The following is a 26,748-nucleotide window of genomic DNA, read 5'->3' as shown; positions in this document are numbered from 1 at the left end:
ATCCAGCAAACACCTAAATCCCTAAAGTCACAATATTTGTGAGACATTTAGTAGTAAGTTTTTTCAATAATACGTTATTCTGATTCAAGTAAAACAAATAAAAGGTCTTGATATTCTAAAAATTATTATTAAATATGCACATACTGTGTATTTTTTTTAAAGTATCATTGGTTGTAATGTTGTGGCGAATTGTTTCTTAACACAGGCCATTATTTCAATGTCATAATGTTACCTCAGTACTAAAACTTACCACCTGGATTCCTTTACAAATACTAAAAACAAGTATGCCTCATATTGGCCACAGAATGCATATATTTTTCTTTATATTTCCAACAGAATATACTTATATGTTGTTGGTAAATTTTAGTAAATACTAATACTGTTTGTGAAAATACTGAACTTGGCCCTAATGTTTTTGCATTGTACAAACATGAATGAAAAATTTAGATACTACAATGAAAATGGAAGGGGGGATCTTTACAGCACCAACAACAGCCTGGATTTAGAGGGCATGGGCTGGATTTGCTGGCTCATAAAACCTAAAAGACCATGAAGAACTAGCAGAAGAAAAGGTTTACTGTGAGAGAAGGCTCCAGGATGAAGTATTTTTTTTATTTTTATAACTTTTACCATTTTTTTTGTTAGGCAGTGTGTGAAAAGCATCAATATTTAACAAAACTTTAGTAAAATACCAGCCAATCAGATTTGCGTTTACAGTAGGCAACAAAAAAAATCCATTTGGCAGATCTTAGTGCTGCCTTCTCATTTTTTTGTTAAATAAGAAATTAGTTTGTGAATAATTAAAGCTATATTTTTACATTTATCCAATCATTAAACCTTTTTTTTTATTGAAAGCAGATGTTACATTAACCGGGGCTTGTTCTATAACATTTATTACATTTCACTAATCATCCATGTGTAAAGGGAGCATTTTTAATAAAAAAAAAAACATACCCCTTTGAATGTGACTAACTGGTACTAGTTTTACCTTATCCAGGACACATAAAACCATTTTCATACACATACAGTAAGCACACAATGCATTTTCTATGAACAGTCTCAATTTTATTTAACTGACCCATTTGCTTCCTAGAGGCTTGTGACTGCAATGCTGGTAAATATTTATTTGTAGTGGTCTTTTGTATTCTGTAATAGCACAGATATCCTCTGATAGCAATGGAATGCTTTGTTCAAAGAGCAAAAAAAGCGAAAATAGCACCAAAACTTCAATAATTTCATTTTTGTTTTTCTCTAACAAAAAGGTTACAACAAACACTGGGAATGTATGATTATAGCAAAGTTACAGCAAAACAGCAGCCATGGTAATTTGGTTTGAATTAGCAGCTTGGTTTACACTGCAACTGTGCCATCATAACGAAACAAGCCCCATTGTGCTTACATCACAAAAAATAGAAAAACACCACACATTCATTTCAAGATTGCACTAGAATTGGGGCAATCACAGTTACATTAGTACTAGGGGGAAATCAGAGAAAAGGAGTATTTAGGCTCGAGGCAGGGATCAGGTCATTCTATTCATCTTGTTTCCGTTTTGGCTTCTTAGGATTCCGAGACCGACTTTTTGCTTTGCAAAGTGGACAGATGGGTGCATTGCGGTGTATCTGCTGGTGGCAAGACAAACAGGCCTAGAAAGAAAAGTATAAAAAGTGTAATTTTAAAAGACAGAAAAGTGAAAAAATTTAAACAGGGAAAAACAAGGGACAAAACAGTACTTGAATGAGAAAACATGCCTCAAGACGGTATATATACATATATATATATATATATATATATATATATATATATATATATATATATATTTTTTTTTTTTTTTCACAGGACCTATACCTATATACCTCAAAAAATAAATATATATAAATATATATATATATATATAGTTATATTGATTCCTTTTCTTTGCTTGTTTTTTATTTTCTCATTTCTGTTTTATATATATGCAGACCTCTTCTTGTCCAGTGTCTATGTCTAAGTAGAACAGACTGTGTAAGAGTCTGGAATACTAGGCTGTATTTTAAAATATTACAATTTTTAAACAACATTGGAGGATTAGGGCATATCTTTATTGAATGAATATTTACTTTTATCACTGCCAAATGCAAAACTCAAAAGCAGCTCATCTTCAATCAAGAGCTTTAACCTACAGTAATTATATTTTTTATTAAATTATGTCTTCAGCCTTCTAAGAGTTAAACTAATATCAACACCATTGAAACTATAAGACTGAAGACATATTGCGAGTGCAGGGTATCATGAATTTGCATCCTGAAGGGGTGTTGACAGGGCACCCTGTATGCACAGTGTAATGATGCATACAACAACTAAGACATCAATTCCACTTGCTACATCACTAAGATCCACCCATCAGCGGGGAAAAAAATCTGAAGATAAGAGCCCCATCTGTCAAATGACTAGCTTGAAGGACATTGTAAAGGTAAGAGAAAAACTAAACAGGAGTAAACAAACGTTACCTTCATAGGAGGTGGTTGTTGCCGGAAGGTGGCTGTCTGTCGGGTGTCCTGCTTTCTGGCTACTTGTAGTTGTTGTGCTGCTGCGGCTGCTGCTGCAAGGGACTCTGGTATAGGTGGTTCCTGGGGCTCTGTTTGCCATTCAGCTTTCTGTTTTTCAAAATAGCTAAAACAAGACAAAAACTGCAAATGTTTAAAAACGATCTACTTAAATAAAAAATAAGTCATGAAAACAGTCATTTAAAATAAGTTTTCCTAGTCCCTCAGCTGTATCATGGATAAGTAGGATTATTGATGTGTTGTAGCAGTACCTAAAAAACAAGACTTTATCTCAACAGAATCTTGTCAATCATATTGTACATATTGCATACATGTAAGGAAAAATTAGAAGCAAGTATAAATGCCATCAAAGAATAAAGGTTGAAATTTGGGTAACTTACTCCAAGGACAGCTTTTCCTCCTCTTCACACAGGTCCGGAAGTCTCTGTAATCCTAGAGTCATTCTTAGTGCATCTACGTGCTCCTTCAAAGGTTTGTATTCCTCATGTAGGCGACGTGTAGACTCCAAAAGTTTGTTTAAGTCATTTTCTGACTGTTTGATTGTGTTTTCCATCTACAAATGAGAAAAGAACACCAATCAGTAACAAGTCAAATATGTAGGCTTGTGCTTTATCTAATTAATTAATTCACATTTACCTTGAAAATTGGAATTCAAAAGTTAAAATACGTTACAATGATTGAAAAGATAACTTGCGTTTTACATAGATTTAGTCACAATTTAATTAACTCCTGGTACAGCACTTATTAATCCAATGAGAATTAGGACTGAAAATAGTTTGAATCTGTGACATCTATCTTATGTGTTTTTATGTGTTTTATATTGTTCATAAGATATTGTTAAATATCTTGTGGATCCCTTTATTTACAGTACAGTGTTCTTCTAAAGGTTTTCTTTATTTAAACATTTATTTTCTTTAAATCCTATGTTTAGGGCCAATACCTGGTCTTCATGTAAATTTTGATACATAGTGGAATATAGTCAGTAACCTAATCTGTATGATTGATTTCTATGTTAAAAACATGCCATCTAAAAGACAATGGTGCCAACTCCTGCAGCATTAAATGTGCATATGATTCCTGTGAATTATTATGAATTGAATTTGCCAATATCATTACAGAAAGTTATTCGTGTACTAGGTGTTTTATGTTCACTTCTATTATCTATTTCTCTTGAACAGCATCCCTGGAAAAATATCAGTTCCAAATAGGAAGGGTTTAGAATTTGTTCTTTTTTTTCAAAAAAAAGGACACAGAGATAAGACAATACACATGTATAAAAACTTTAGAAAAAGAATATGAGCAGGTCTTAATGCTCTTAAATGAGCACAATGGTTAATTAGATAAAACAGGGTTAAAATTAGAAAATTTGGTCTTCCTCCTGGTTACTACCTTAACAACTGCCATGTCCTTTGATTAATCCAATTCAGATAAACATACAAAAGCAAATTGGGACTTTTAAGGCAGTAACAACTAATGGCATTATGGGTATATTCAAAATATATCCATATATTTAAAATCACATCAAAAGGTAACATTAAAACAATAACATTTATTCATTCCATCTCTAAAAATGGTGTACAATTTCAGATAAACATAAATAGTTCTATACACGTTTCACGGCATAATCATCCACTTCCTTGGGAGATCTGGAAGGTTTACACATTTATCACCATTAGATATTATTAAAATATTCCCAATATGTCTTTTTTTATTTCATAAAATACAGTATACACTTGCATATACTCTGTTAGCTCTCCTCCTCCCTCAAAATTACAGAAAACACCTCAGCGCTCAAATATTTCTATTTATCTGATATTTGTACACCATTCTTGGTGAAGATTTTATGTGATTTTTAGAGATGAAATTATTAAATGTTATTGTTTTTATGTTTGATATGATTTTAAATAAATATATTAGTATCGTGTATATATTTTGAATATACACGATACTAATTGTTGTTATTGGCTTAAAAGTCGGAATTTTCTTTTGTAAGGTTAAAAATAGTCTGATGTGTCTGATTGACACATAGGGCCTTTCAACAGTGAAGCTGGGTGATCCAGCAAACCTGGAACAGATCTCGTCCAGGATTGAAAATATTTGCTAACAAATGGCAGATTACTTTTAGAAAATCCATTTCAGGTTTGCAGGATCACACAGCTTGACTGATGAAATTGTATCCTCTCCAGCCTTGGAGAGCTTTAACCTTCCCAGCGGTAACCCCATCGCTTGTAAAAAAAACAAGCTGAAAGCAGTAACCCCGAGTCACACTAGGGGTAGTTAAAAAAGTAAAAAACAAACACTTACCTGGTCCCATCGGTGTCCTCCAGGCTCCTGCCATCCTCTGGCCACGTCCTCCTCCTCAATCTGTGCCCCGGCGAGTGCACTGACGTTCCCTGGGAGTTCCCATTGACGTTGGAGCGTACAGCCATCGCTAGGGGCACGGTGAGAATTTCAAATTATTTTGTATTGCATTCAATACAAATTACCTGTATTGAATGCAATACAATGAATTTCTATGTCTAAAAGCAGTTTATTGTATTTCAAGAAAGTTTTTTTTTACAGTATAATATAATAGTATGAGTATAATAAAGTTTGAAACACAAAATCATGTCAAAGTTTATTATTAAATTCATTTTTTTTTAAATGTATTTAATTTATTATTTTGACATGATTTTGTGTTTCAAACTTTAGTATATTCATACTATTATATTATGATAATAATTATTATAATATAATTATTATAACTGCTTTTAGACATATAAACTTACATGTAAAGGAGAAAGTGTACTACAGAACCCTCCACAATCACTGAACGATCGTACACACAATAGATAGCGAACGATCGTCGCCGAATCAGATCCGCCGGGATGGTCGTTCATTTCCAGCGATAATCCTTGTTCATCGGCGTCAGTTATATTAACGATTATCGGACGAACGATAATTATTGCACGTGTGTACGCAGCTTAAGTTCTATCTAAATCCCTTACTAGTGCAGTTACAGTTAGCACATTTTGAATGCAATTGTAGCATGTACAAAACAAAAAGCCTTGTTTTCTATTGTTGAGTTTCACACCAATGGGCTGCATTTGCTCTGTAAAAAATAAGGAAGTAAAAAAATATTGCACTGTAGGTGCCACGTGCCAGCTTCCAACTTTTTTCCCCACTCAGCTCTAACGTAAAAACATTTTTCATAGCATCCATATAATTTCTATACATAGATTTGTTTTTGGCATTGCTCTACTGCCCACTGCATGTTGGCCCAGCATGTAATGTCATTTTTTGTTAATTAAGAAAAAAAACTTTACAAGGAATGTAGAAACTTAATAAAATGTTTTCTATTCTTTTTCACATGGTGAAAAATAAGGTACAATCTTGAGCTCTTCTTAGTAAGTCATCAATCATTTCTGTATTGTATAATGTATTTCTGCAATGTGGCTTGGTCAGTTCCCAGGTTTTTTTTCCCGAGAGACAGACAGTCCTAAGTATAGAAGTGTCAGGTATTCTGATCCAGAAATTTAATTAAAAAAAGACTGCTACAAGTACACAGGTACAAAACACTTCATTCAAGTCATCACAACTCTACAACTCCATGGCTGCAATTTTGCATTTATTTTCAAAATACAAATGTAATGTCACACAACTTTGCTTTACAGCAATCCTTGCATTTAAATGTATTGACTGCTTATTAAATACAAAGTGTCCAATTAATTAAGATTTTTTAATTTTCTGTGATAAGTACTGACGAATTTGGTACTTCCACAAATCAGATAATATGTTACAGTGTTACAATTAAGCCAGATATTTATGGGATGGTTATTCAGACTTATGTAAACATATTACAGCAGCAGGCAAGTATTGATCCAGAGGGAGTCATATATCAATTGCTAGAATTAGATGGGCATGACTCCCTCTCTTTTTCCCTGAAACAATTTTCCTTTAGGCTTGAAGTTGTATTTGTTTAAGGTTTATTGATTCATGGACATGTTTCTTTAATCTATCAATCCACCTTTGAGTTATTTTTTGAAGGTCATCCATGCTAGGGACCGAACATATTATTGGAGACACTGAATGAAGAGTTATGAGAAACTGAATAAAGTTTAAATTACATCAAAGGACCAGTAGGTTTGCTCTAAAGTTAACAGGACTAACTGTAGCTATTGTGGACAGGCAATACATATTGCAGTATTTATAGATTTTTAATATGCAGTAAATAAGCTTAAAGGAGAACTAAGCTAAAAACAAAAAAATTACACTTACCTTTTCTCCCACAGATCCCTCGATGGTGCTGTTCCTTCTTACGATCCAGTCCTGCGTAATCCTGATATTCCTCTTCATCCCAGCGCAGGGCACCGCCATCCTTTATCTTCTATTCCACCATCTTCTTGTCTTCCTGCTACGTCACCCGATCTTGCACTACACAGGTGCAAGATCGGGTGACGTAGCCAATGTGAAGGAGAAAAAAAAAAAAAAGAGAGCCAATATCACTGCACATGCATGAGATCGGCATCTCTTTCATCTTTGTGGAAAAAATGCACCTTCAGCGCATGCCTGAGACCAGCCACAGCCTCCCCGGGAATGACGTAGGTATCCCGGGAGGCTCTGCGCTCCCAAGGTTTGATTGCTGCGGCGATGAAGACTTAAAGGGGTTGTGCTGCAACTTTTTTTTTTTTTTTTAAAAAAAAAAGGTTGTTACATTAAAAAAAAAAATAACATTATTACTTCATTTAGAAGGGTTGTTTACCCTTCTATGTAAAGTAAAAATGTTAAGCTTAGGTACACTTTAAAAATAATCCCTGTATTTTATCCTTACATTAAAAAAAAAAAGAAACTGAAGTCATTAAGTCAATTTATCTTTCTCAGCACAGTTCAAACTGCTGCATCAGGCCATCAGGCTAATCTCTAATATTAATATAGAGCTGGCACTTAGGGAGTAGGAGAAGTAAAATAGTGAGAGTGAGCTGAGCTGCTCACAAGAATGACTTTGAAATAACGATTAAAATTACTTTGATATTTCTGCTGTGAAGTTTGAGGAATGAATTAGGACACAGTGACTCAGAGACACAGAGTTTGTTGAAAAATGTATTGCATGCTAAATGTATGTCAATATTAGCGACAGAGTTAAAGTCCAATTAGGGAAATAATTGTAATCAATTTGTATGACAGCTGATTGCTTAGCCTGCAAATTTTAGGCTGTCAAACATATGGCGTAGTGGCCAAAATATAGATAATAGTATTTTGATTTTGAACAAGAATATGTAGACTTTATGATTAATGATGACATTGAAAGTTGGCTGACTGAATATCAGATCCTGAAACACCCCCTTTTTTGAATTAGGAAAACAGGGTGAACCTAAACTAAAATTTAGACATTCAGCGAAACAGTCTTCATCCACGTTATTTGGCTGGCTGGCAAAAATTGTATGTGCCTATTCTATTTATCCACTGTTTCAGTCTGTTGTTAACCTATACACTAGGTACAATTTGGTAGAATTGGTACTTTTTACTTGTTTGTCAATACTGAAAATTATTTGCAGAAACACCATCACTGAGGTAGTATAAATAAGCTATTGTTCCCAACAATATTCTGGCAGTCCACAAGACAATAGCTGTCTAATACCAAGAATAAATTCAATGGGTTAATTACTTAGCTTGATCTAATTTGTACCTCCTGGTCTTGATCTGATCCAGTCAGAAAGGTGCCTACATAAAGGACATGGAAAACTGAAAATTCATATCAAAAACTTGCCAACGCTTTTGGTTAGCTTTGCTTGCAGATATGTTAAGATTGCACAATTGTTCAAAAACATGTGACTGGTACTTATATCTACAACCAGTTTTGTTGGATTGTTTTAGGTGGTGCTTGCATTGTTCCAGGTATCCATCATCTAAACTACCACAATGAGAGCTAAGCTACTGAGATCTAGGTACCCTAGTGACCAAACCTCACATATATAGACTGACACTTCAGCTGTTTTTGGAATAAGGACTGTAATACATACCACATTAATGTCAGCATGAATAAGTCTCAGCTCTTCCACATGAGCCATCTTCTCCTGAAGTAAAAGGTCCATTTCTTGTTTGTACTCTTTTAGATGTCTCTCTTCAGACTCCAAGGACTCAAACTCAGCTTTCAGTCTGGCCTTGATCTTCTCCATCTGAAGTGTCTTGTTTCTGAAAGTACCAACATGAGTATAGTAATCAGACATCGTAATTTTAATCTATAAGTAATCAAATAAATTATAATTTTATTGATATTCATTTCTACAAAGTTTGACCAGTCACAGCAATTTCCTCTCTACTGCTGCTTCTAATACAATGCCCTACATTGTATCTTCTAATACAATATTCTTATTCACAACCCACAATTCTCCCCAGCCCATTTTTGGTGGGCGGGCCTCCCGTCTGGTTTTTATCAGCAGCTCCAATCCTCTGAGTGGACAACTGGGACAATGGAGAGGCTGCTCCATTCTCAAATGATAAGAACTGATTGCTGAAAAGAGACAAGAGGGCGAAGAGCACTGCACAGATAAAATGGGATCTTGACACAAGCTGTCTCTCCTGCATCTCATAGCTCCTGCTTTAGAAAGAAAAAAAACCCCAAAACATTGTGTAACAATGTATCCGCCTGAGTGGGCGTATGTATGTATGTGGGCGTTCAAGATATGGGGATCAAAATTGTAAAAACCTAAAATACAACATTGGGAGTGCATTATTAAAAGCAAGTGCACCTAGGAGTCCTTAAATGAAAATGCAAATTGGGGACCCCCAGGGCCACTTACATAGAAAGGAGCATTGGAATGGGGCCCCTAAACCAACCCCCCTAGCGGTAATCCTGAGTGTGACTTGGGGTGGATTTACCATGCAAAAAGAGGTAATCCCGAGTCACACTCGGGGTCACTTAAAAAATTAAAGAAAAACACTCACCTTGATCTGTTGTTGTCCCCGGCCGCCTGCTGGTCCCTGCAGCTCCTCTTGACATGTCTTTTTTCTTCTATCTCCTTCTGGCGCGTGCGGAGACAATCTCCGGGGTTTCTCAATGATGTTGGTGCATGCGTCGGTGTGGGTGGGAGGAGCGATGGGAAAATTCAATTCATTTTGTATTGGATTCAATACAAAATAGCTGTATTGAGTCTAATACAAAGAAATCTTTAAATATTATATATATATATATATATATATATATATATATATAAAATGTACATGCTACTGTACAGTTATATTACAGTTTTTTATATATTTCTTAATCAGATTTTTGTGTTTTTTTTATTTAAAGTTTATTATTAAATGTATTAAATATTTGACATATTTCAGTGAGTTATGCCTAGGAATTATAGGCCTACAATGTAAAATGAATTTCCATACAAAAAAAATTAATGCTTATTGCATGGAAATACGAACAGAATAAGAACTCTAGGGGGGATAATACCTACCTGTCACTAATCTAAAACCGTCATACTATGTTACCTTGTCTGCTTCTCTCCTTTGAATCCCAATTTCCCTAGAATGGTGGGGTGTACAAAATCAAATGTACACCTTTAGTTAACCCCCCACCAAAATTTGATTACTATGGACAAAGCATCATACTGGAAGGGTACAGTCAAGCAGGAAGGGTAGCATAGTATTACAATTGTTGTTTTGTGAAAGGTAGGTAGAAAATTTAGGGGCCCCACCCCAATATTGCTATGTAAGGGCCCCTGGGCTCCTAGTGCACTTTCCTATAAAACAGCAACCCAAATGTTCAATTTCCACAGGTTTTTAAACTCGTGATCCCCATATCTTGAAATTATTTAAAGAAATTTGGGGTATTACTAGTTATGAGCATCCCCTGTGTACTCTAACATTTTCAAGTCATTACAACCAACAATTTTGGAAATATGAACGATTGAACACGGTGAATTGTTAGGCTGAAGAATTTGACAAGCAGACCTTACACACACAGCTATCACACTGTGGGTGAATAAATTTCACAGGCAGTTTTTTTTTGCCCTTAGAATATGGGCAGTGATAAGGGGGGGGGGCTGGCTGTCCTTCCCCATCTGTTATCACATGCATGATGCTCCTAAAGCAACACCCCACTTTTATATAATAGAAAAATGTTTTTTTTTTTTTTTTTTTTTTTTTTGGAGGGGGGGGACATTTCCCCTCCGCCTTTACTGCCATGGTGGTAAAGACTGTAAGGTAAATCAGCACCCTCCTGGGGTATTTGTGTTACATATCCCAGGTGGCTGTGAGCTGCTCCTTTTGCCAATGCCCAACATTGGGAAAAAAATCATCAGGGGCTTTCACATATTGTAGAAAAATGGCTCAGTCTCATGTGTAATGAGATCAGGAATGATGGAACGGTGAGCATCGGAAAGAAGAGGGAAGCTGAGCAAGCTATTGTGTTATCTAGATCTAACGCTAGGAGGTGATATCTGAAGTTAGGCTAAATTCACACTGACAGTAAGGTTGAATTTGCTGCGTTTACCCCTCCCCAGGAATCACTGCTGCTTGAAAAACTGCTAGGCCTGAAAAAGCCCAGTCTGTTACCAGTCCCAGGTACCTAGTAGTTGCCAAGTAGTCACTCAGGAGGCCTAAATGGCAGTTTTTTTACTGCCTAATTGTCTATTAATCTACTAAACCTAATTGTTACACCACATTGATCACACAAAACATTCAAGGGATTACACTATTAAAACACGGAACACTAGGCAGTTGGATTAAAATACACAGCACTGGACTGTTGGGACATAATTTAAAAAAAATAAAAAATTGTACATTCTAACAAGCCAGGCTAATGCTTAATATGTAATATTGTTAATAAAGTTAGAACAAAGTATAGGAGTTACTGGACACCTTTGGCATAAATAACTAGGAGAATTATTCTTGCTGTGTCTTACCCCACCCACTTTTTTTTACCGCTACAGCTTCCCCCCAACCAGCTGAAAAAAATTTCTGGGGAGAACACTGACAACTATTTGTTTACTAGAAAATTGTTTCTGAAATGACCGCTTTCAAAAATTACAACAGGTACAACCCACTATAATGTAGTATTGCTTCTAATATAGGGAACAGTCCCCCCCCCCCCAACTAAATAGTTGCATTAAACTAAAATGTAAATGGTAATCAACCATGGTCCTTCTACTTTCGAAGAATTGATGTCTGTGTGTCTTCCATTACTTCCCAAAAACAGACTTTCCTCAAAGCACCATGAAATCACTTTTCCTACAATATCACAGCTGTCAAAAGATAGGCCCCTTATCTATGCAGATAAGCATTGCTTGGCTCAAGTGAAGAGCTTAAAGATCTGATAAAAATAAAGCTGGGATGGTATTAAATGATTCAATTTAATCACATAAACCAGCATATCCACTTATACACATGGTGATACCCATTCCACCTCATCATGTTTACATTGAACATTACATGTGTCGGGAAAGTAGTGGATAGCACAATGTAACTGGCCTTGGGGAAAAAAATCTTTATTTTACTGACACAGTAAAACACATTGGTATAGGCTTTGGTTGTTTGTTCACCATCAATGTGTAGGTAATCAAGTTTTAGTAAATTACGTTCATTAAATAGTGAAGACAGGAGGAGGGTAAGTCTCCTTAAGCCTGTATTAGTAATGGCAGCTCCCAAATTTCTGTCCTGGAGGGTTTATTTTAATTTAATAATGTGCATAGCAATAACAATTAAAAACAGACTGCAGCTACGTTGAGAACACAGAGCGAGCCTGAGGCCATGTCATATTACATTATTTCATAGATGATAAACAGCAATATTGCCACATAGATGCTCTTGGTAACTATGCAAATTTGTTACTGGTTTCTGCAGGAGCGAAATTTACATAGCATTTAAAAAAGATTTATAGCCACACATATGGAAACACTGAAGAGGTTTTAGAGCATTTCCTACGGTAGTAAGTTACATCAAGTATATATTGCCAATTCAGTAAAGCTGCTGAAAACACTGTCACAAGAGAATCAGTTTTGTGATTTAGACACACTCTGGGGAATCAACATGAAAGTCAAACTTTAAAAATATCAACTGGCCATATTTGTTCCGTATACATTTTACAATTAAACTTCATGCATGTACTTGTGCTAATGGGCAGTGAAAAGTTAAAGATATATTATGACAGTGGCTGAGCAATCAGAACATGGCTATTAGGATATCTTTCATTGGCTAACTATAAATAGAATTTTTTTCTCTAACTTTTTTCAGATGCTATATGTTCCAAAAAAACTGCAACAATATTTTGTACAAAAACTTACTAATCAACCAAATAGGTAGGGTAGGGTAGGGTAATGTTGTTACTATCTGTCTGATACATCATTAGCATGTAAAGAAAATGACAAGTCATTACACAAACAAATATACATTTTTTGAACAGCTAATATTTCCATATTAAAACATTCTTAAGATGTTTAGGATCATATAGATCTCTTCTGTATCATCAAATTTTCATCATACTGGATGAAATATTGCCTCGTTTACCTGCCGATTTCCAAGGAGGTCTGAAAATGAAATAAACTTCTGAATAATACAACATCACTACGTCACCCAAAAGTTTTAAAAGGTTAAACGTGTATTGAATATTTTAAAAAGAAACACTACTTTGAAATTTCCTGTCCAATAATATAAAACTAGAAAAGATAATGGGATGTAAGCAAGTAGTAATTAGACTAACAATTGTATTGCCCTCCCCTAAAACTGCAGGGAGTACAGTGGTAACCTGGATTTAGAATATTTTTGCCAATTCCAGGTACACAATATTTGCTTCCAATTCTGACTCTGCAGCCCTGGTGGTAACTGTTAGCTCAATGCTTTTGGTTCCTGTGCTCTGAGGGTTTATTCCTGCCATTTCATGAATGCAATTTGTAATTACATAGAAAGTCTCAATGGCTGAGATATCCAGTGACTAATTCCATTTATAAAAAGGTAGGGACACCCAGAAGATAGCTTAGAGTCAGGAAGCATTAGGTTAATAGCACTACAATACACAGAAAAAATGTGCATGCTGCTGTGGCAGTATGGTTGTGCTGTGTTTACCATTTCCTCATTCCAGTGAACTGCTTGCTAGGAGGAGACGCTACAAGTAGCTTCTTTCCGCAGCAACCTCATATAAAAATTAATGGAGGTGGCAGTAAGCGCTACAGAACTGTTCACTGCCAGCTTCTGTCAAATCTATGAAGCAGTGCAAACTATCGGGAGGCTAGTAAGGTGCCAGCCACCAGGAGCCATGTGTGATCACTTGATCCTGTGGTAAGTTTGAACCTACCTTAACACCTTTTTCACACTAGTCATAAGGTTGTGGTGTGGTTTCTGCTTCCACCGTTGACCTGTTGCATGTAGTTTCTCCCCAGGGCAGCCCAGTAGAGAATAAATGGGGGCAGCAGTGAGTGGAACAGTACCGCTCACTGCTGCCAACTATCAAATGTGCACATGACCAGGGGGCTGGCAGGGTGCCAGCCACTAGGAGCTGTGGGGATCTTTCAATCCCAAGGTAGATCTGAACCTGCCCTTAGTTTGTTGAACTGCAGTGTATTGGCAAGGTCTGGAGCGTTGGCATGTTTGAAGTTTCTGCACTGAAACACATGCGATATGCAATGCTCAGCGGACAGGAGGAAAAAAACTTGCTTGTAGTGCAGTGTGGTAGATGTATGTAAAACAAAACTATCTTTACAGCAATAAAAAGAATTTGGCAGGCAAAACAGTAAACATTAAGAAAAAAAAACTTGGCAATTTGACTGTTAGCCTGGAGGTCGGCTTAAAACAGAGAGAAACCATAACTGAATGATATTTGGTTTGCAAAAGCACTGTGCAACTTGGCTATTAAAAATAAAATATATTTTAAACTTTGTTACAAGTGCTACTGATCTCTTGCAGCTGTTTTCTGACTTCATACAGTAGTGACTGCATCATCTCTTAGGTTTCCTAATAGTGCTAACTGTGGACCATACCTGCAGCGTGTGTGTTAAAATGCCATTTGCAGTGACCATCAAGGTGACAATACATGGATCTGACTGGGAAACAGATAACAGTGTTGTCATCCCAAAAGAGGAAGTGTCTAAACAAGGACAGAATCACCAGACAGAATTTTAATGAGAGCTGCAGATTTAAAAATACTGTAAATTACATTGCTTACATACAAGATTAGTGCATAGGTTTACATATTCTTTAACAGTGTATCACTTAAAAAAAAAACAATGGGTACAAAAAAACATGGGTTAAAATTAATGAGTTTTTTTATTGTGACCAGGGTAACTTTTTTTTCATTAATTTCTAGGTTCTGCTTGCTTTTTTAAAATGGTGATCTTTCTATTCGGTCTGGTCACTTCTAATGCATAGTAATATTTAGTGCATGACCTACTGATAGGAGGCTACACTGCATTGTGGGAGATTCACCAGATATTAACAAATACTAGCAATGTCATTTAAGGATACAGCATAGTTAAATACAGAATACGGATAGATCCTAACAAATCAGTATGAAGCGCCTGAGGAAAAAAATGAAACCTTTCTTCTTTATTTTAGGCTGTAGCCTGTAAGGTCGACAGGAAATCCAATATGTATTGCGTGTGTATAGCACCCACGTGAATGAATAAGGATAGAACTCACCACCAACTACAATGTATCACACTGAATACCCCTCTGGATATCCCCCTACACACACACACTTTATCCATGTAATTATTAACTTCTGTTTTGCTGAACCCTACAAAGATTCTCCATAGACAGAAACTATTTATACATTTAAAATGTCATTCAGCAGATCATTTAAGTCATTTTTGTGCAAAGATCCACACCGAATAACCTGTGAAGTGTATTGAATAGGAACCACTTCTATGACAATTGGTTGTAGGGAATGGCTGGACTGCACCAGCTTCACATCAACATGCTGGGGCATCATCTGCTCGACCACCCAAATTGTGAAGCTCGTGTGATCTCCAATCGCTCTATACACAATGATCAGTAGTGATCATTGTCTCCGATCACCGATCTGATCTTTTTTCCAGCTGGATTCTCCATAACAATAGTGTACAGAATGCAGCCAGTTTGCATGAATTGCACATACCTGATCTCCTTGATGCTCTCCAGTTTACACATGATCTCCTGCTCATCACCCATGCTCTGCACTTCACACTACAAAGTCCACTGGAATGTGAAAAATACCAGCTACACAGTACAATGGATTGAGATGTAAGCACTGCTCCGATCAGGCAAAGTGACGATCCGCAGGCGTTGCTGGGAAATGAAGTCTTCTGTAGAGCCTCTGTATGGCCAGGATTTACCATCAAGGACTACATCTCCCAGAAGGCACCGTGGCCTGCCCGGTATCTACTTCCTGCAGAATAGAGCTATGTAACTCCCAGTCTTCATCAATTTGTCGGAGCTAATGATGTGAGAGGTTGCCAGCGGAGGGGGGGCAGTGCTTTGTGAACAGATTAATGGCAGACATAATATCACAATATATTCCTTTCCCTAATGAGAGCGAGCTATCCTGCTGGGAAGAACTTTAATATGCTTGTCCTTGGTTGTTCTTGTTCTTGGCACCTTCCAATTTGTCAATGGCTTGTTAGTGTAAACTGAAATGTAGTGGAGGGGGCTATGAACATAATGATGATATCTACCTAATACCAACCAACAATAATTTATATTACACTCGTTCAACAAGCTAACAGACTGCTAGATTTGCATTTAGTCTACTTACCAAAAGAAAGAAAAATATAATAATCTATATTCAAGACTGCTAGAAGATTACAACATACCCTACAACGTTTTTTTTTATTTTTTTTACATTCTATTTAAATATCACGTTTTTATACATATTTTTAAATTATTTCCAATATGAAAAATGGGTAAAGTTTGGTGATAACAATAATATATAGAACCCTAAAAATACACTGCTGTTAATGCTTTAGATATAAGGTTACTGGGATTCAAATTTAGAGAAATTGCTTGTATTGGGATCAGTCTGGCATCAAGTTTAAGGTCTTTTTAAGTCACATTTGGCTCACATTGACATCTAAAGAATATGAAATAATGCAATTTATTTATTGAGCAACCATTAGTTTTATTATTGGCTGAATTTGGTGGACTTAATTGATCTTATTCAAACTCTGAGTTCCATATCTAATAAAATGCTGAACAAACTGATGCCAGAAGAGGATTAGCATCTAATTGTCACATAATATTATTATTATTATTATGATTATTAACCTTTGTAAAAAAAAAAAAAAAACAGGTGCTTCTCCATGGTCTTGAAGGCCAAACAGTAAGCAAAGGTGAGTTCAATAACCCTTCCTTTGATTTCCTGCATTGATATTGAACATACAAGAAATATATCCTGCTGCCTAATTTAGTAGATGTGTTTCCTATTGTAATTCCTTGATGTATTCCTTGTAATAGGAATAACAAATGTGTTGAATTCATTCTCCATGACCTGCATAACTAACACAACAATTACAATACCATTACTGTGTAATAAAACCCTACAGTTGACGCACAGATTATAAACTTGCTGAATAATTTGTTCCTGTGTCACTGAGTAGTCTAAATTAGAGTTGGAAAATAATGTAAATATTTGTGATTAACCACCTGGCTGTTAAACCCGACCTTGGTTCAGGGTAAAAACACTTTCAAAAAGTGTTAAACCGGAACTTTTCCCAGGTGGGTAAACAAACATTATATTGCAATCCGATTGTCATACATTGTATGACAATCGGATTACAACTGAAAGAAAATACTTACCCGGTCCCCGCAGCTCCTCCGGACACGTCTGTCCTCTTCTGTCTTCTCCCAGCGAGTGCAGTGACGATCTCCGGGGTTTCCCGGTGACGTCGCTGCATGCGTCGGTGCGGAAGGCGGGGCGGGAAATTCAAATAACTTTGTATTGACCTCAATACAAAAAAGCTGTATTGAGTCCAATACAAAGAAATCGTATTATATATATATTATATAAGCTACTGTACAATTAAATTACATTAAACACTATTTTTTTTTTAAAGTTTTTTTTTTTAAAGATTTTTTTTTTTTATGTTTTATAAAAAAAAAAATTTATTTTATAAATTTATAAAATTTTGGACATATTTCGGTGAGTTATGCGGTAATTAGGTGAATTATAAGTAATTATTGAGTAATTCGGTGAATTATAGCCTACAATCTAAAATAAATTTCCATGCCAAAAATGTAACACTTTTTGCATGGAAGTACAGAAGTTCAGAAAGAATTAGAATACCCGGCGTTCCCGTACGTGTCCCTCGGCGATTCGTGATGATGTCCGTGTATGCGCCCGTCGATGGGGGTCGTAGCGGGAAATTCAAATATTTTGTATTGGATTCAATACAAAGTCCTGTATCCAATCCAATACAAAATGATACAAAATATATTTATGTGGTTTTGTCTATAGGTATGTGACGTTGGACTGTTGTACACTAGGCACGTGTTTTAGAAAAATATATTACTATACAGTATACCGAATTATTGCATTTTCAGTATTTTTGATTTATTTATGTATTCTTGTTTAAGTTGATTTTTGTGTTTTTTATTTAATTTTATTAAAAGTAATTTTTTTTTTTTTACATGATTGTGTGTTTCAAACGTTTTTTATATTCATGATATCTACTAGACCCTTGTTCGGACAAATTTCTGTAAGTTACAGGTCTACAATTTAAAAAAAAAATTGTGTACAGCTTTTGGTACAGAAATCCAGACATCAGTGAAACGCCCAGGTGGTTAATTATAAGTAATAATGATTATTTTTTAACTTGTGCAGTAAAGTGACAGCTGGAATCAGAGATTTTGCTGTTGGTAACATCATTATATTTGTTTTTATAGTTTCACATAATTATTGTATTTAGCATTTCAGTGCTTAAAAATTTTAGCCCTTTAATTCTGCCAGGAACAAAAAAAGGCATGCATGGCACTATTTCCATGGATGCCACCCATACACAGAACAATGTTTGCAGGCTAAATTACTAATCCAAGCATTGTGTTGTAGGGGATAATATGGTAGCATGGTTTTTATGTCTGTACTGTCTAATCTTTGTGACAGCTGAATGATCACTGCTTGCCTGCTATGTAACATGTAAACATAAATCACATGTAAATGTAAATCAGAAGATCTGCATATGGTCACTTTTACATGTTAAAACAATTTATATTAGCATGTTACCTGAAAAGTATCACATTAAGCATGCTATAAAAGTTGTAGCACAATTTTATTTTTTGCTACAGACTTGGAAAGTTTCAGGTGCTTGTTGCTCTTCAAATTCTAATTGTATGCATAGAAGAACTTAGCTGGATGTCTTAGAAAGGATAATGAATGCTGGTCCAATAGAAGTCTGTCTTACACAGTGGGAAGCAGTTCCCAGCCATCCCCAGCTTCCCCTGCCATTAGAAAAACAATAGCAAGCACAGGAAATCACTGGAACTTGAATAGGCCTGAACTTTACCTATACAAAATGCAGACGGTCCAGGTGTACAGAATACACACAGCTAGGAAGTGTTCTACAAGTACAGCAGGGCGTATTACTTTCAATATGTAATATTTATTTATTCAGTATTTATTAAAAATACACAAGATAATAGCAAAAAAGAAACATGTATTTACAAAATCTTTTGTTAGTAATGCAACATTTTGATAAAAACACAAAAGGCTTTGGTAAGCTATTTGATAATGGAAGTTGCAACCCTGTAATACCTAACAACACATACGTTTGTAATCACCCTACTACAGACTATATACATACAGAATTGCTGGATTACAAAAAATCATCAGTGTTCTTTATGTTATTACTAGCACAAGAAGAACAGAAGGATGCATTCAATACCCCTATGAATAAATGTACAGTGTAGGCTAATACACACAATCAATGAATACCGATATGCATCCTGCCACTAATCTGGGCATATGCTAAACAATATTTTCAAATGATCAAAATGATTGTAGCTACAAATGATTTTTTAGGCGGAAACTTGAAAATTGATTGGGCAAGGCAGTTTTTTTTCATTGATTGGTTAAGCATTGTATGGTAATTAAAACCTTTTTTTGTGATATGGATTGAATATTGAACAAATGGATGGTACAATAAATACACGTACTTAAAATTCATCCGAAGTATCAATCTAAATCGATTGTGATTATGATTATAAATGAAAACTGCATTGTTTATGTCAAGCATTAGTGATACATGTCAGCTGTTTAGATGGGTTAGGATAAAATCAGATGCATAGTAGAATAGTTTAGTGCAGTGAAAAGATATGCTCCAATATGTCTATTACACTTTGGGTACATTGGATGAGTTCACAGGGTAGGTGACCTTAGATGTACAGATTTTAGAATGATACATGTTTATTGTATGCTATATTATAGGATTAGTAAAAATAAAATATAGGGTGCCCTGTGAATGTGATGTACTTTTTATCCATATTCCTTTGTTCCAATTCATGTATGTTTTGTCGAGGTGGGATTTATCTTCTACATACAGTAGATGTATTACCAGAATAAATAAATGATAACAAACATAATAGCCAGCTCTAACATTTTCCCTTTAATAGCACATATTTGTAACTGAAGGTCTGCACAGCAGCATTTTCAGCAAATGGGTTTGAGAAAAGCTCCAAAGGTCTCCTCCATATCATGTTTATTGCTGTCTGCAATGATGTGAGGCCTTAAATCAGCATTTTGCAGATAGAAACTTTTACATTTGGGAACTCTTAATCCCATTGTTTTAGTTGAGGTTGCACTTTATTCCGTTTATATTCTTGCCCATGATGGATAAAATGCTGCAGGAATAAAGTGTAAGTATCTAAAGATACACTGACATGCAACACCCTACCAAACCCTTACACCCAAATTCTGGTTTTGAAAGTAAGGCTTCAACACTTCTGCACATATTATTGACCTATTATGGACTGCCTCACTAGCCGATGGAGGAATGCACATGAGGCAGGAAGGGTGAAGCTTTGCCTATCAGAGCAATGGGATTTGGATAGTGTTTGGGAGCCTTTTACAGGTTGGGACATGAACTTTTATCTCTTCTAAGGGTCAAAGAGACTCCTGGTCTTCACCACAGCATCCCACAAGGGCTGATGGGCAAGCAACCCTAGTGATCAACAGACTTTTAGCTGACCAGGTTGTGGCTCTCAGGATCACCTTACCTGAGAAAGTAGTACACGAGGCTCCAGTTTGGAGAAAGGTGGTATCCGGAAAGCGAGGTCAGGGATTCCTGCCTAGCACCTGAATCAGAGAATGACCAGGCAAGCTAAGGTCAGGGTAGGCAGCAGGCAAAATGTAATCAAACTCCAGGCAAAGAAGGTCAGGGTCAATTGGAACAGTATACTATTATTTAATCGCAAGGTAGCTGGTGCAAAGTCACATCACCAGCCATCAATGGAAGAGCCTCTACTCCTTGGGCTGCATCTGTATGTGCACATCTGCCCAATAATGTGCAAGCCTAGCTAGGAGTGCACACACAGTGTGGCAAGGAAGACTGATTCAGGAAGAGTCCAGACAATTCAGTGGGGACTGCAGCAAGATCCTGCAAGTGACAAAAGTATAATCTAAAGCTATGTTCACAAATGAGTTGTCTCTACTGCTTCCTCATGCCAGGGAACTGCTGCCTCTTGAGCTGCTACATAAAGCTTCTCCCACTACAGAATGAATAGGAGCAGAAGTGAGCTTAGTAAAGCTGCGTACACACGGCAAATTTTTCTCGCCCGATAATCGGTATCGGCCAATTATCGGGCGAAAATCTGCCGTGTGTACAGTCGGTTTCGACCATACCACCGACCTGCTGGATGCACGGACGAATGGACCGATCCTAATGAAAGGGAAGGGGAGAGCGCGCAGCAGGGTGCCGCTCCGTCGCTCTCCCCCTCCCCTCTCCATAGAGCATGAACGGTGCTGTATGTACAGCATCGTTCATGCATCGTGCAGTCTTTTCTCGTTGGAAAGGATCGTGAAAGATCCTTTCCAACGAGAAAAATTGCAGGTGTGTATGCAGCTTAAGCCTCCAGCTGTCAAATATGCAGACACCAGTTCTTTAGGAGCCAGCACTGGAGTGCGAGTGACCATCTGCCAGGAGCCACATGGGTTTGCTTGATTCTGAAGCAGGTCTGTGATGAACCTGTGATGACGAATTAACCTCCTGGGCGGTTCATTTCTGTCTGGATTTATATGTCTAAAAGCGGTGCATTGTCCTTCATGAAAATTTATTTTACGGTAAAATATATTAGTCAAAATAATAATTTAAATTAAATAAATTTAAAAAATGTAATAATAAATTTAATAATAAACTTTCATATGATTTTGTGTTTCATACTTTTTTATACCCATACTATTATATTATACTGTACTTCTTTTAGACATAAAAAGTCAATGTGTTGCATTCAATACAGTAATTTTGTATTGAATGCAATACAAAATAATTTAAAATTCCTGCCGCGCCCCTAGCGATGACTGTACACACCGGGAACGTCAGCGCACACGCCGGGGGACAGATCGAGGAAGGGGACACAGCCAGAGGAAAGCAACACACTGGAGGAGGCGGGGGGACACCGACAGGACCAGGTAAGTGTTTATTTTTTACTTTTTAACTACCCGGAGTGTGACTCGGGGTTACTGCTTTCAGCCCCAGCAGTAAGCCCAAGTCACAGTTGGGCTTACTGCTGGGGAACTAAAGGGATTTATATAAAATCATAACATATATATATTTATTTTTTTATGATGGCCCATGATCACCACAATTAAAATCAAGCAAAACTTGACTTTTACCCCTGTCAGGCTCTTGCATGCTCCTTCCTATACCCTGCAATTTACTATCAGCCACTGAGGCTGTAGATCCTATGGGAGGACCAGCAGTGGAACAATATATGGGAAAGGGCAAATCAGGACTCAGGCCTTAGAGCTGCAAGCTTATTTTTTAAAAGATGGCTATCCTGATTTTTATAATAAAACAAAGATACGTGATGGTGACATTGTACAGCCTGTACTTAACACCAGCAGGTGGGTTACTGGGTTTCTGAAGTACAGGTTTGCTCAAAGTAACCCACACAGGTTACAACTTTTGCACATATTAAATGTGAACATAGTACACTGTAAAATGTGACTGCGTGGCAAACATTAAAAATACACATTACACCTAACCTTTATTTAGCAAGATTTTTGTACTTAATAATTAGAAAATTCCAGGATTCCCAACACAATACGAATGAGGGGGTGAACAGTGTGATGCGAAGACACAGCTTAAATTTAGAGCATTTGATTCAGTGGGTGGGTGTAAGGTATCTTCTCTCTGAAGCAGGATGGTTGCTATGCAACAGACTCCAGGGAGACTAAGAGAGAAACATAATAGGGTAGAAAGAACAGTGATTATTAGTGATGAAAATGGCACAAACGCTACAGTAAATATGGGGGAGTGCTGGGAAATTCTACAATGGGGAATGTGTCTGGTTGTTAAAGTACTCACTTCAGATATTTTGTGGTCACAGACACATCATAGGATTTCCAGGTATGCCTATTGACAGTTTTTGATCTGACAGATTAAGATGATTAATTTTGCAACTTGACTGATCACTGCATCCTTTACATAATGATTTATTTGAATACCAAAAAGTTTCAGGCATCTGTTTGAGGTATCTATATTTAACAACTAATGATAGGCTTTGATTATTTTACACATGCTTAATAACAGCTTTATTAAAGTCTTAAGTGATAAAAATCTATAGCAACCAATCAGAATCGTCTTTGTTCTGATCTCTAAGCAAGGGAAATTCTGATTGGTTGCTGTGGGATACTGATTGTAGGAGTCCGCAATTAAGAACAATAACCTTTTGTTAAGTTGTCTTAGAGGACCATCTTAATTGGCTTAATAAATGGCAAGTGTAATGATTGAGTAAATTCATGATGTAATCTATATTAAACAAACCTTCAAATCATCAAAGATGAAGAATTACTCCAGTGTCCCATATTGAAATTCTGTCTCAGACAAAAGTCACCAGTAATTGTTCAGTAGGTATGGGCGAGCAAGGATTGTAATTTCGAAATCGAGGCAAATCGGGCCTTTCTCGCTTACCAAACGTAAGCAAGAACGGCCTTGTGATTCGCCATGAGGTTGTGTTCTTGCCGAACGAAGGAGGGAAAAAGCAGGGGGCGGTAATGGCGACTATTTCCAGTGGGAATCCCGGCTGGGAGCAAATCATTTGCTCCCAGGATGAACAGCAAGGCCCAGCAGCCAATCAGGAGAGATCTAAGCACAGGCATATTTACAGGGATTGAGAGAGGTTAGTCACTCCATCTTGTGTTCTATGTGAAGGATAGAAGCAGGGAGAGATGTGGATTGTGACAGGGACAGTTTAGGAGCCTTTTGTATATCTGTAAATATACAGATATTTTAGTTTTCATGCTACCTGTTCCTATTTACCAAAAAACAGTACAGAAAAAATTTTCTCCTAAAGTAACAAAAATACAGATATTCCAGTGTTTAATACCTCTTGCTATTTACTAAAGATGCCCGTTTGGTACAGAAAAATTTCGGTCCTACTATAAATAAAATACAGATATTTCAGTGTTTGATACCTCTTGCTATTAACCAAAAAAGCCCGCTTGGTACAGAAACATTTCTCTCCTACAAAAACAAAAATACAGATATTCCAGTGTTTAATACCTCTTGCTGTTTACTAAAGACGCCCATTTGGTACAGAAAAATTTCTGTCCTACTATAAAAAAATGCAGATACTTCATTGTTTAATACATCTTGCTGTTTACCAAAGATGCCTGTTTGGTACAGAAAAATGTTTGTCTTACAATAAAAAAAAAGACAGATATTCCAGTGTTTGACATCGCTTGCTATTTACCAAAAAAGATCATTTTGTACAGAAAGATTTCTGTCCTACTATAAAAAAATACTATTTACTAAAGACACAAACAAGACTATTTGGTACAGAAAAATTTCTATCCTACTATACAAAAAACAGATATTTCAGTCTTTGATACTTCTTTCTATTCACCAAAGAAGACTATTTGGTACAGAAAAATTTCAGTCCTACTTTAAAAAAATACAGATATTTCAGTGTTTGATACCTCTTGCTATTTACTAAAAAAGCCCGTTTGGTACAGAAAAATTTCTGTCCTACTATTAAAAAAATACATATATTTCAGTGTTTGATATCTCTTGCTGTTTACCAAAGAAGCCTGTTTGGTACAGAAAAATGTCTGTCGTACTATAAAAAATACAGATATTTCAGTGTTTGATACCTCTTGCTATTCACCAAAGAAGACTGTTTGGTACAGAAAAATTTTAGTTCTACTATAAAAAAAAATAAAGATATTTGAGTGTTTGATACCTCTTGCTATTTACTAAAAAAGCCGGCTTGGTACAGAAAAACCTCTCTCCTACAATAACAAAAATACATATATTTCAGGGTTTGATACTTCTTGCTGTTTACCAAAGAAGCCTGTTTGGTACAGAAAAATGTCTGTCTTACTAAAAAAAATTACAGATATTTCAGTGTTTGATACCTTTTGCTATTTACCAAAAAAGACCATTTTGTACTAAAATATTTCTGTCCTACTATAAAAAAAACAGATAGTTCGGTGTTTGATACCTCTTGCTATTTACCAAAGAAGACTGTTAGGTACAATTAAATTTCTGTCCTACTATAAAAAAATACAGATATTTCAGTGTGTGATACTTCCTGCTGTTTATCAAAGAAGCCCATTTGGTACAGAAAAATTTCTGTCCTACCATAGAAAAATACAGATATTTCAGTCTTTGATACCTCTTGCTATTCACCAAAGAAGACCGTTTGGTACAGAAATATTTCTGTCCTACTATAAAAAAAAATACAGATATTTCAGGGTTTGATGCCTCTTGCTATTTACCAAAAAAGCCTGCTTGGTACAGAAAAACTTCTCTCCTAAAATAACAAAACTACAGATATTCCAGTGTTTGATACCTCTTGCTATTTACTAAAAAAGCCCGCTTGGTACAGAAAAATTTCTCTCCTGCAATAACAAAAATACAGATATTTCAGTGTTTGATTCCTCTTGCTATTTACCAAAAAAGACCGTTTTGTACAGCAAGATTTCTGTCCTACAATAAAAAAAAATACAGATATTTCAGTGTTTGATATCTTGCTGTTTACCAAAGAAGACTGGTACAAATACATTTTTGTCCTACTATAAATAAAAAATACAAATATTTCAGTGTGTGATACTTCCTGCTATTTACCAAAGAAGCCCATATGGTACAGAAAAATGGCTGTCCTACCATAAAAATACAGATATTTCAGTGTATGATACTTCCTTCTATTTGCCAAAGATGACCATTTGGTACAGAAAAATTTCTGTCCTACTATAAAAAAACATATATTTCAGTCTTTGATACCTCTTGCTATTCACCAAAGAAGACCCTTTGGTACAGAAAAATTTCAGTGCTACTATAAAAAAAATACAGATATTTCAGTGTTTTATCCCTCTTGCCATTTACTAAAAAAGCCAGCTTGGTACAGAAAAATTTCTCTCCTACAATACCAAAAATACAGATATTTCAGTGTTTGATTCCTCTTGCTATTTACCAAAAAAGACCATTTTGTACAGAAAAATTTCTGTCCTACAATAAAAAAAAAAAATACAGATATTTCAGTGTTGGATATCTTGCTGTTTACCAAAGAAGACTGTTTGGTACAATTACATTTTTGTCCTACTATAAAAAAAATACAAATATTTCAGTGTGTGATACTTCCTGCTATTTACCTAAGAAGACCGTTCAGTACAGAAAAATTTCTGTCCTACTATAAAAAAAAATACAGATATTTCAGTGTTTGATACCTCTTGCTATTTACTAAAAAAGCCCGCTTGGTACAGAAAGTTTTCTCTCCTACAATAACAAAAATTCACATATTTCAGTGTTTGATACCTCTTGCTATTTACTAAAGATTCCTGTTTGGTACAGAAAAATTTCTCCCCTACAATAACAAAAATACAGAGTATTCAGTCTTTGATACCTCTTGCTGTTTACCAAAGACGCCTGTTTGGGACAAAAAAATGGCTGTCCTACCATAAAAAATACAAATATTTCAGTGTTTGATACTTCCTGCTATTTGCCAAAGAAGACCATTTGGTACAGAAAAAGTTCTCTCCTACAATACCAAAAATACAGATATTTCAGTGTTTGATACCTCTTGCTATTTAATAAAGATGCCCGTTTAGTAC

The 26,748-nt window shown here is 36.0% G+C and overlaps 1 protein-coding gene and 1 long non-coding RNA gene across 3 annotated transcripts in view; both read right to left on the bottom strand.

Annotated features, from left to right (window-relative positions):
- Window positions 1–591: 591 nt before the first annotated feature.
- ZC4H2 (zinc finger C4H2-type containing) lies at window positions 592–15,800 on the bottom strand. Of its 2 annotated transcripts, XM_072430775.1 has the most exons (5): window positions 15,607–15,784; window positions 8,546–8,717; window positions 2,927–3,099; window positions 2,490–2,652; window positions 592–1,646 (listed from the first exon to the last, which is right to left on the bottom strand). In XM_072430775.1, exons 1-5 carry the CDS (start codon window positions 15,657–15,659, stop codon window positions 1,533–1,535), a joined length of 675 nt encoding a protein of 224 aa, XP_072286876.1. In that variant the 5' UTR covers window positions 15,660–15,784; the 3' UTR covers window positions 592–1,532. The 2 variants fall into 2 exon arrangements, with proteins under 2 accessions (XP_072286876.1, XP_072286877.1); XM_072430776.1 differs by lacking the exon at window positions 2,490–2,652 and having other exon boundaries at window positions 15,607–15,800.
- An 8,375-nt stretch (window positions 15,801–24,175) lies between these two features.
- The window catches only part of LOC140344058 (uncharacterized), a 13,542-nt gene continuing 10,969 nt past the window's right edge, over window positions 24,176–26,748 (bottom strand). The window contains exon 4 of the long non-coding RNA XR_011923472.1: window positions 24,176–26,714. This is a non-coding gene — a long non-coding RNA (uncharacterized lncRNA). The remainder of the gene's footprint in view (window positions 26,715–26,748) is intronic.

The sequence above is a fragment of the Pyxicephalus adspersus genome, chromosome Z, assembly GCF_032062135.1.
Source record: "Pyxicephalus adspersus chromosome Z, UCB_Pads_2.0, whole genome shotgun sequence".
In the NCBI taxonomy this organism is placed as follows: domain Eukaryota; kingdom Metazoa; phylum Chordata; class Amphibia; order Anura; family Pyxicephalidae; genus Pyxicephalus; species Pyxicephalus adspersus.
Note: the sequence above shows the minus strand (reverse complement) of the source record. Positions and strands in the feature narration are given on the sequence as shown.

Bases quoted from the DNA above. Each gene is read 5' to 3' on its own strand.
- ZC4H2 (XM_072430775.1), bottom strand. From the start codon at position 15,659: ATGGGTGATGAGCAGGAGATCATGTGTAAACTGGAGAGCATCAAGGAG. The intron at 8,718-15,606 runs GTATGTGCAATT...TGGTACTTTCAG, and splicing joins GAGAGCATCAAGGAGATCAG to AAACAAGACACTTCAGATGG. The intron at 3,100-8,545 runs GTATGTATTACA...TCTCATTTGTAG, and splicing joins TTCATGCTGACATTAATGTG to ATGGAAAACACAATCAAACA.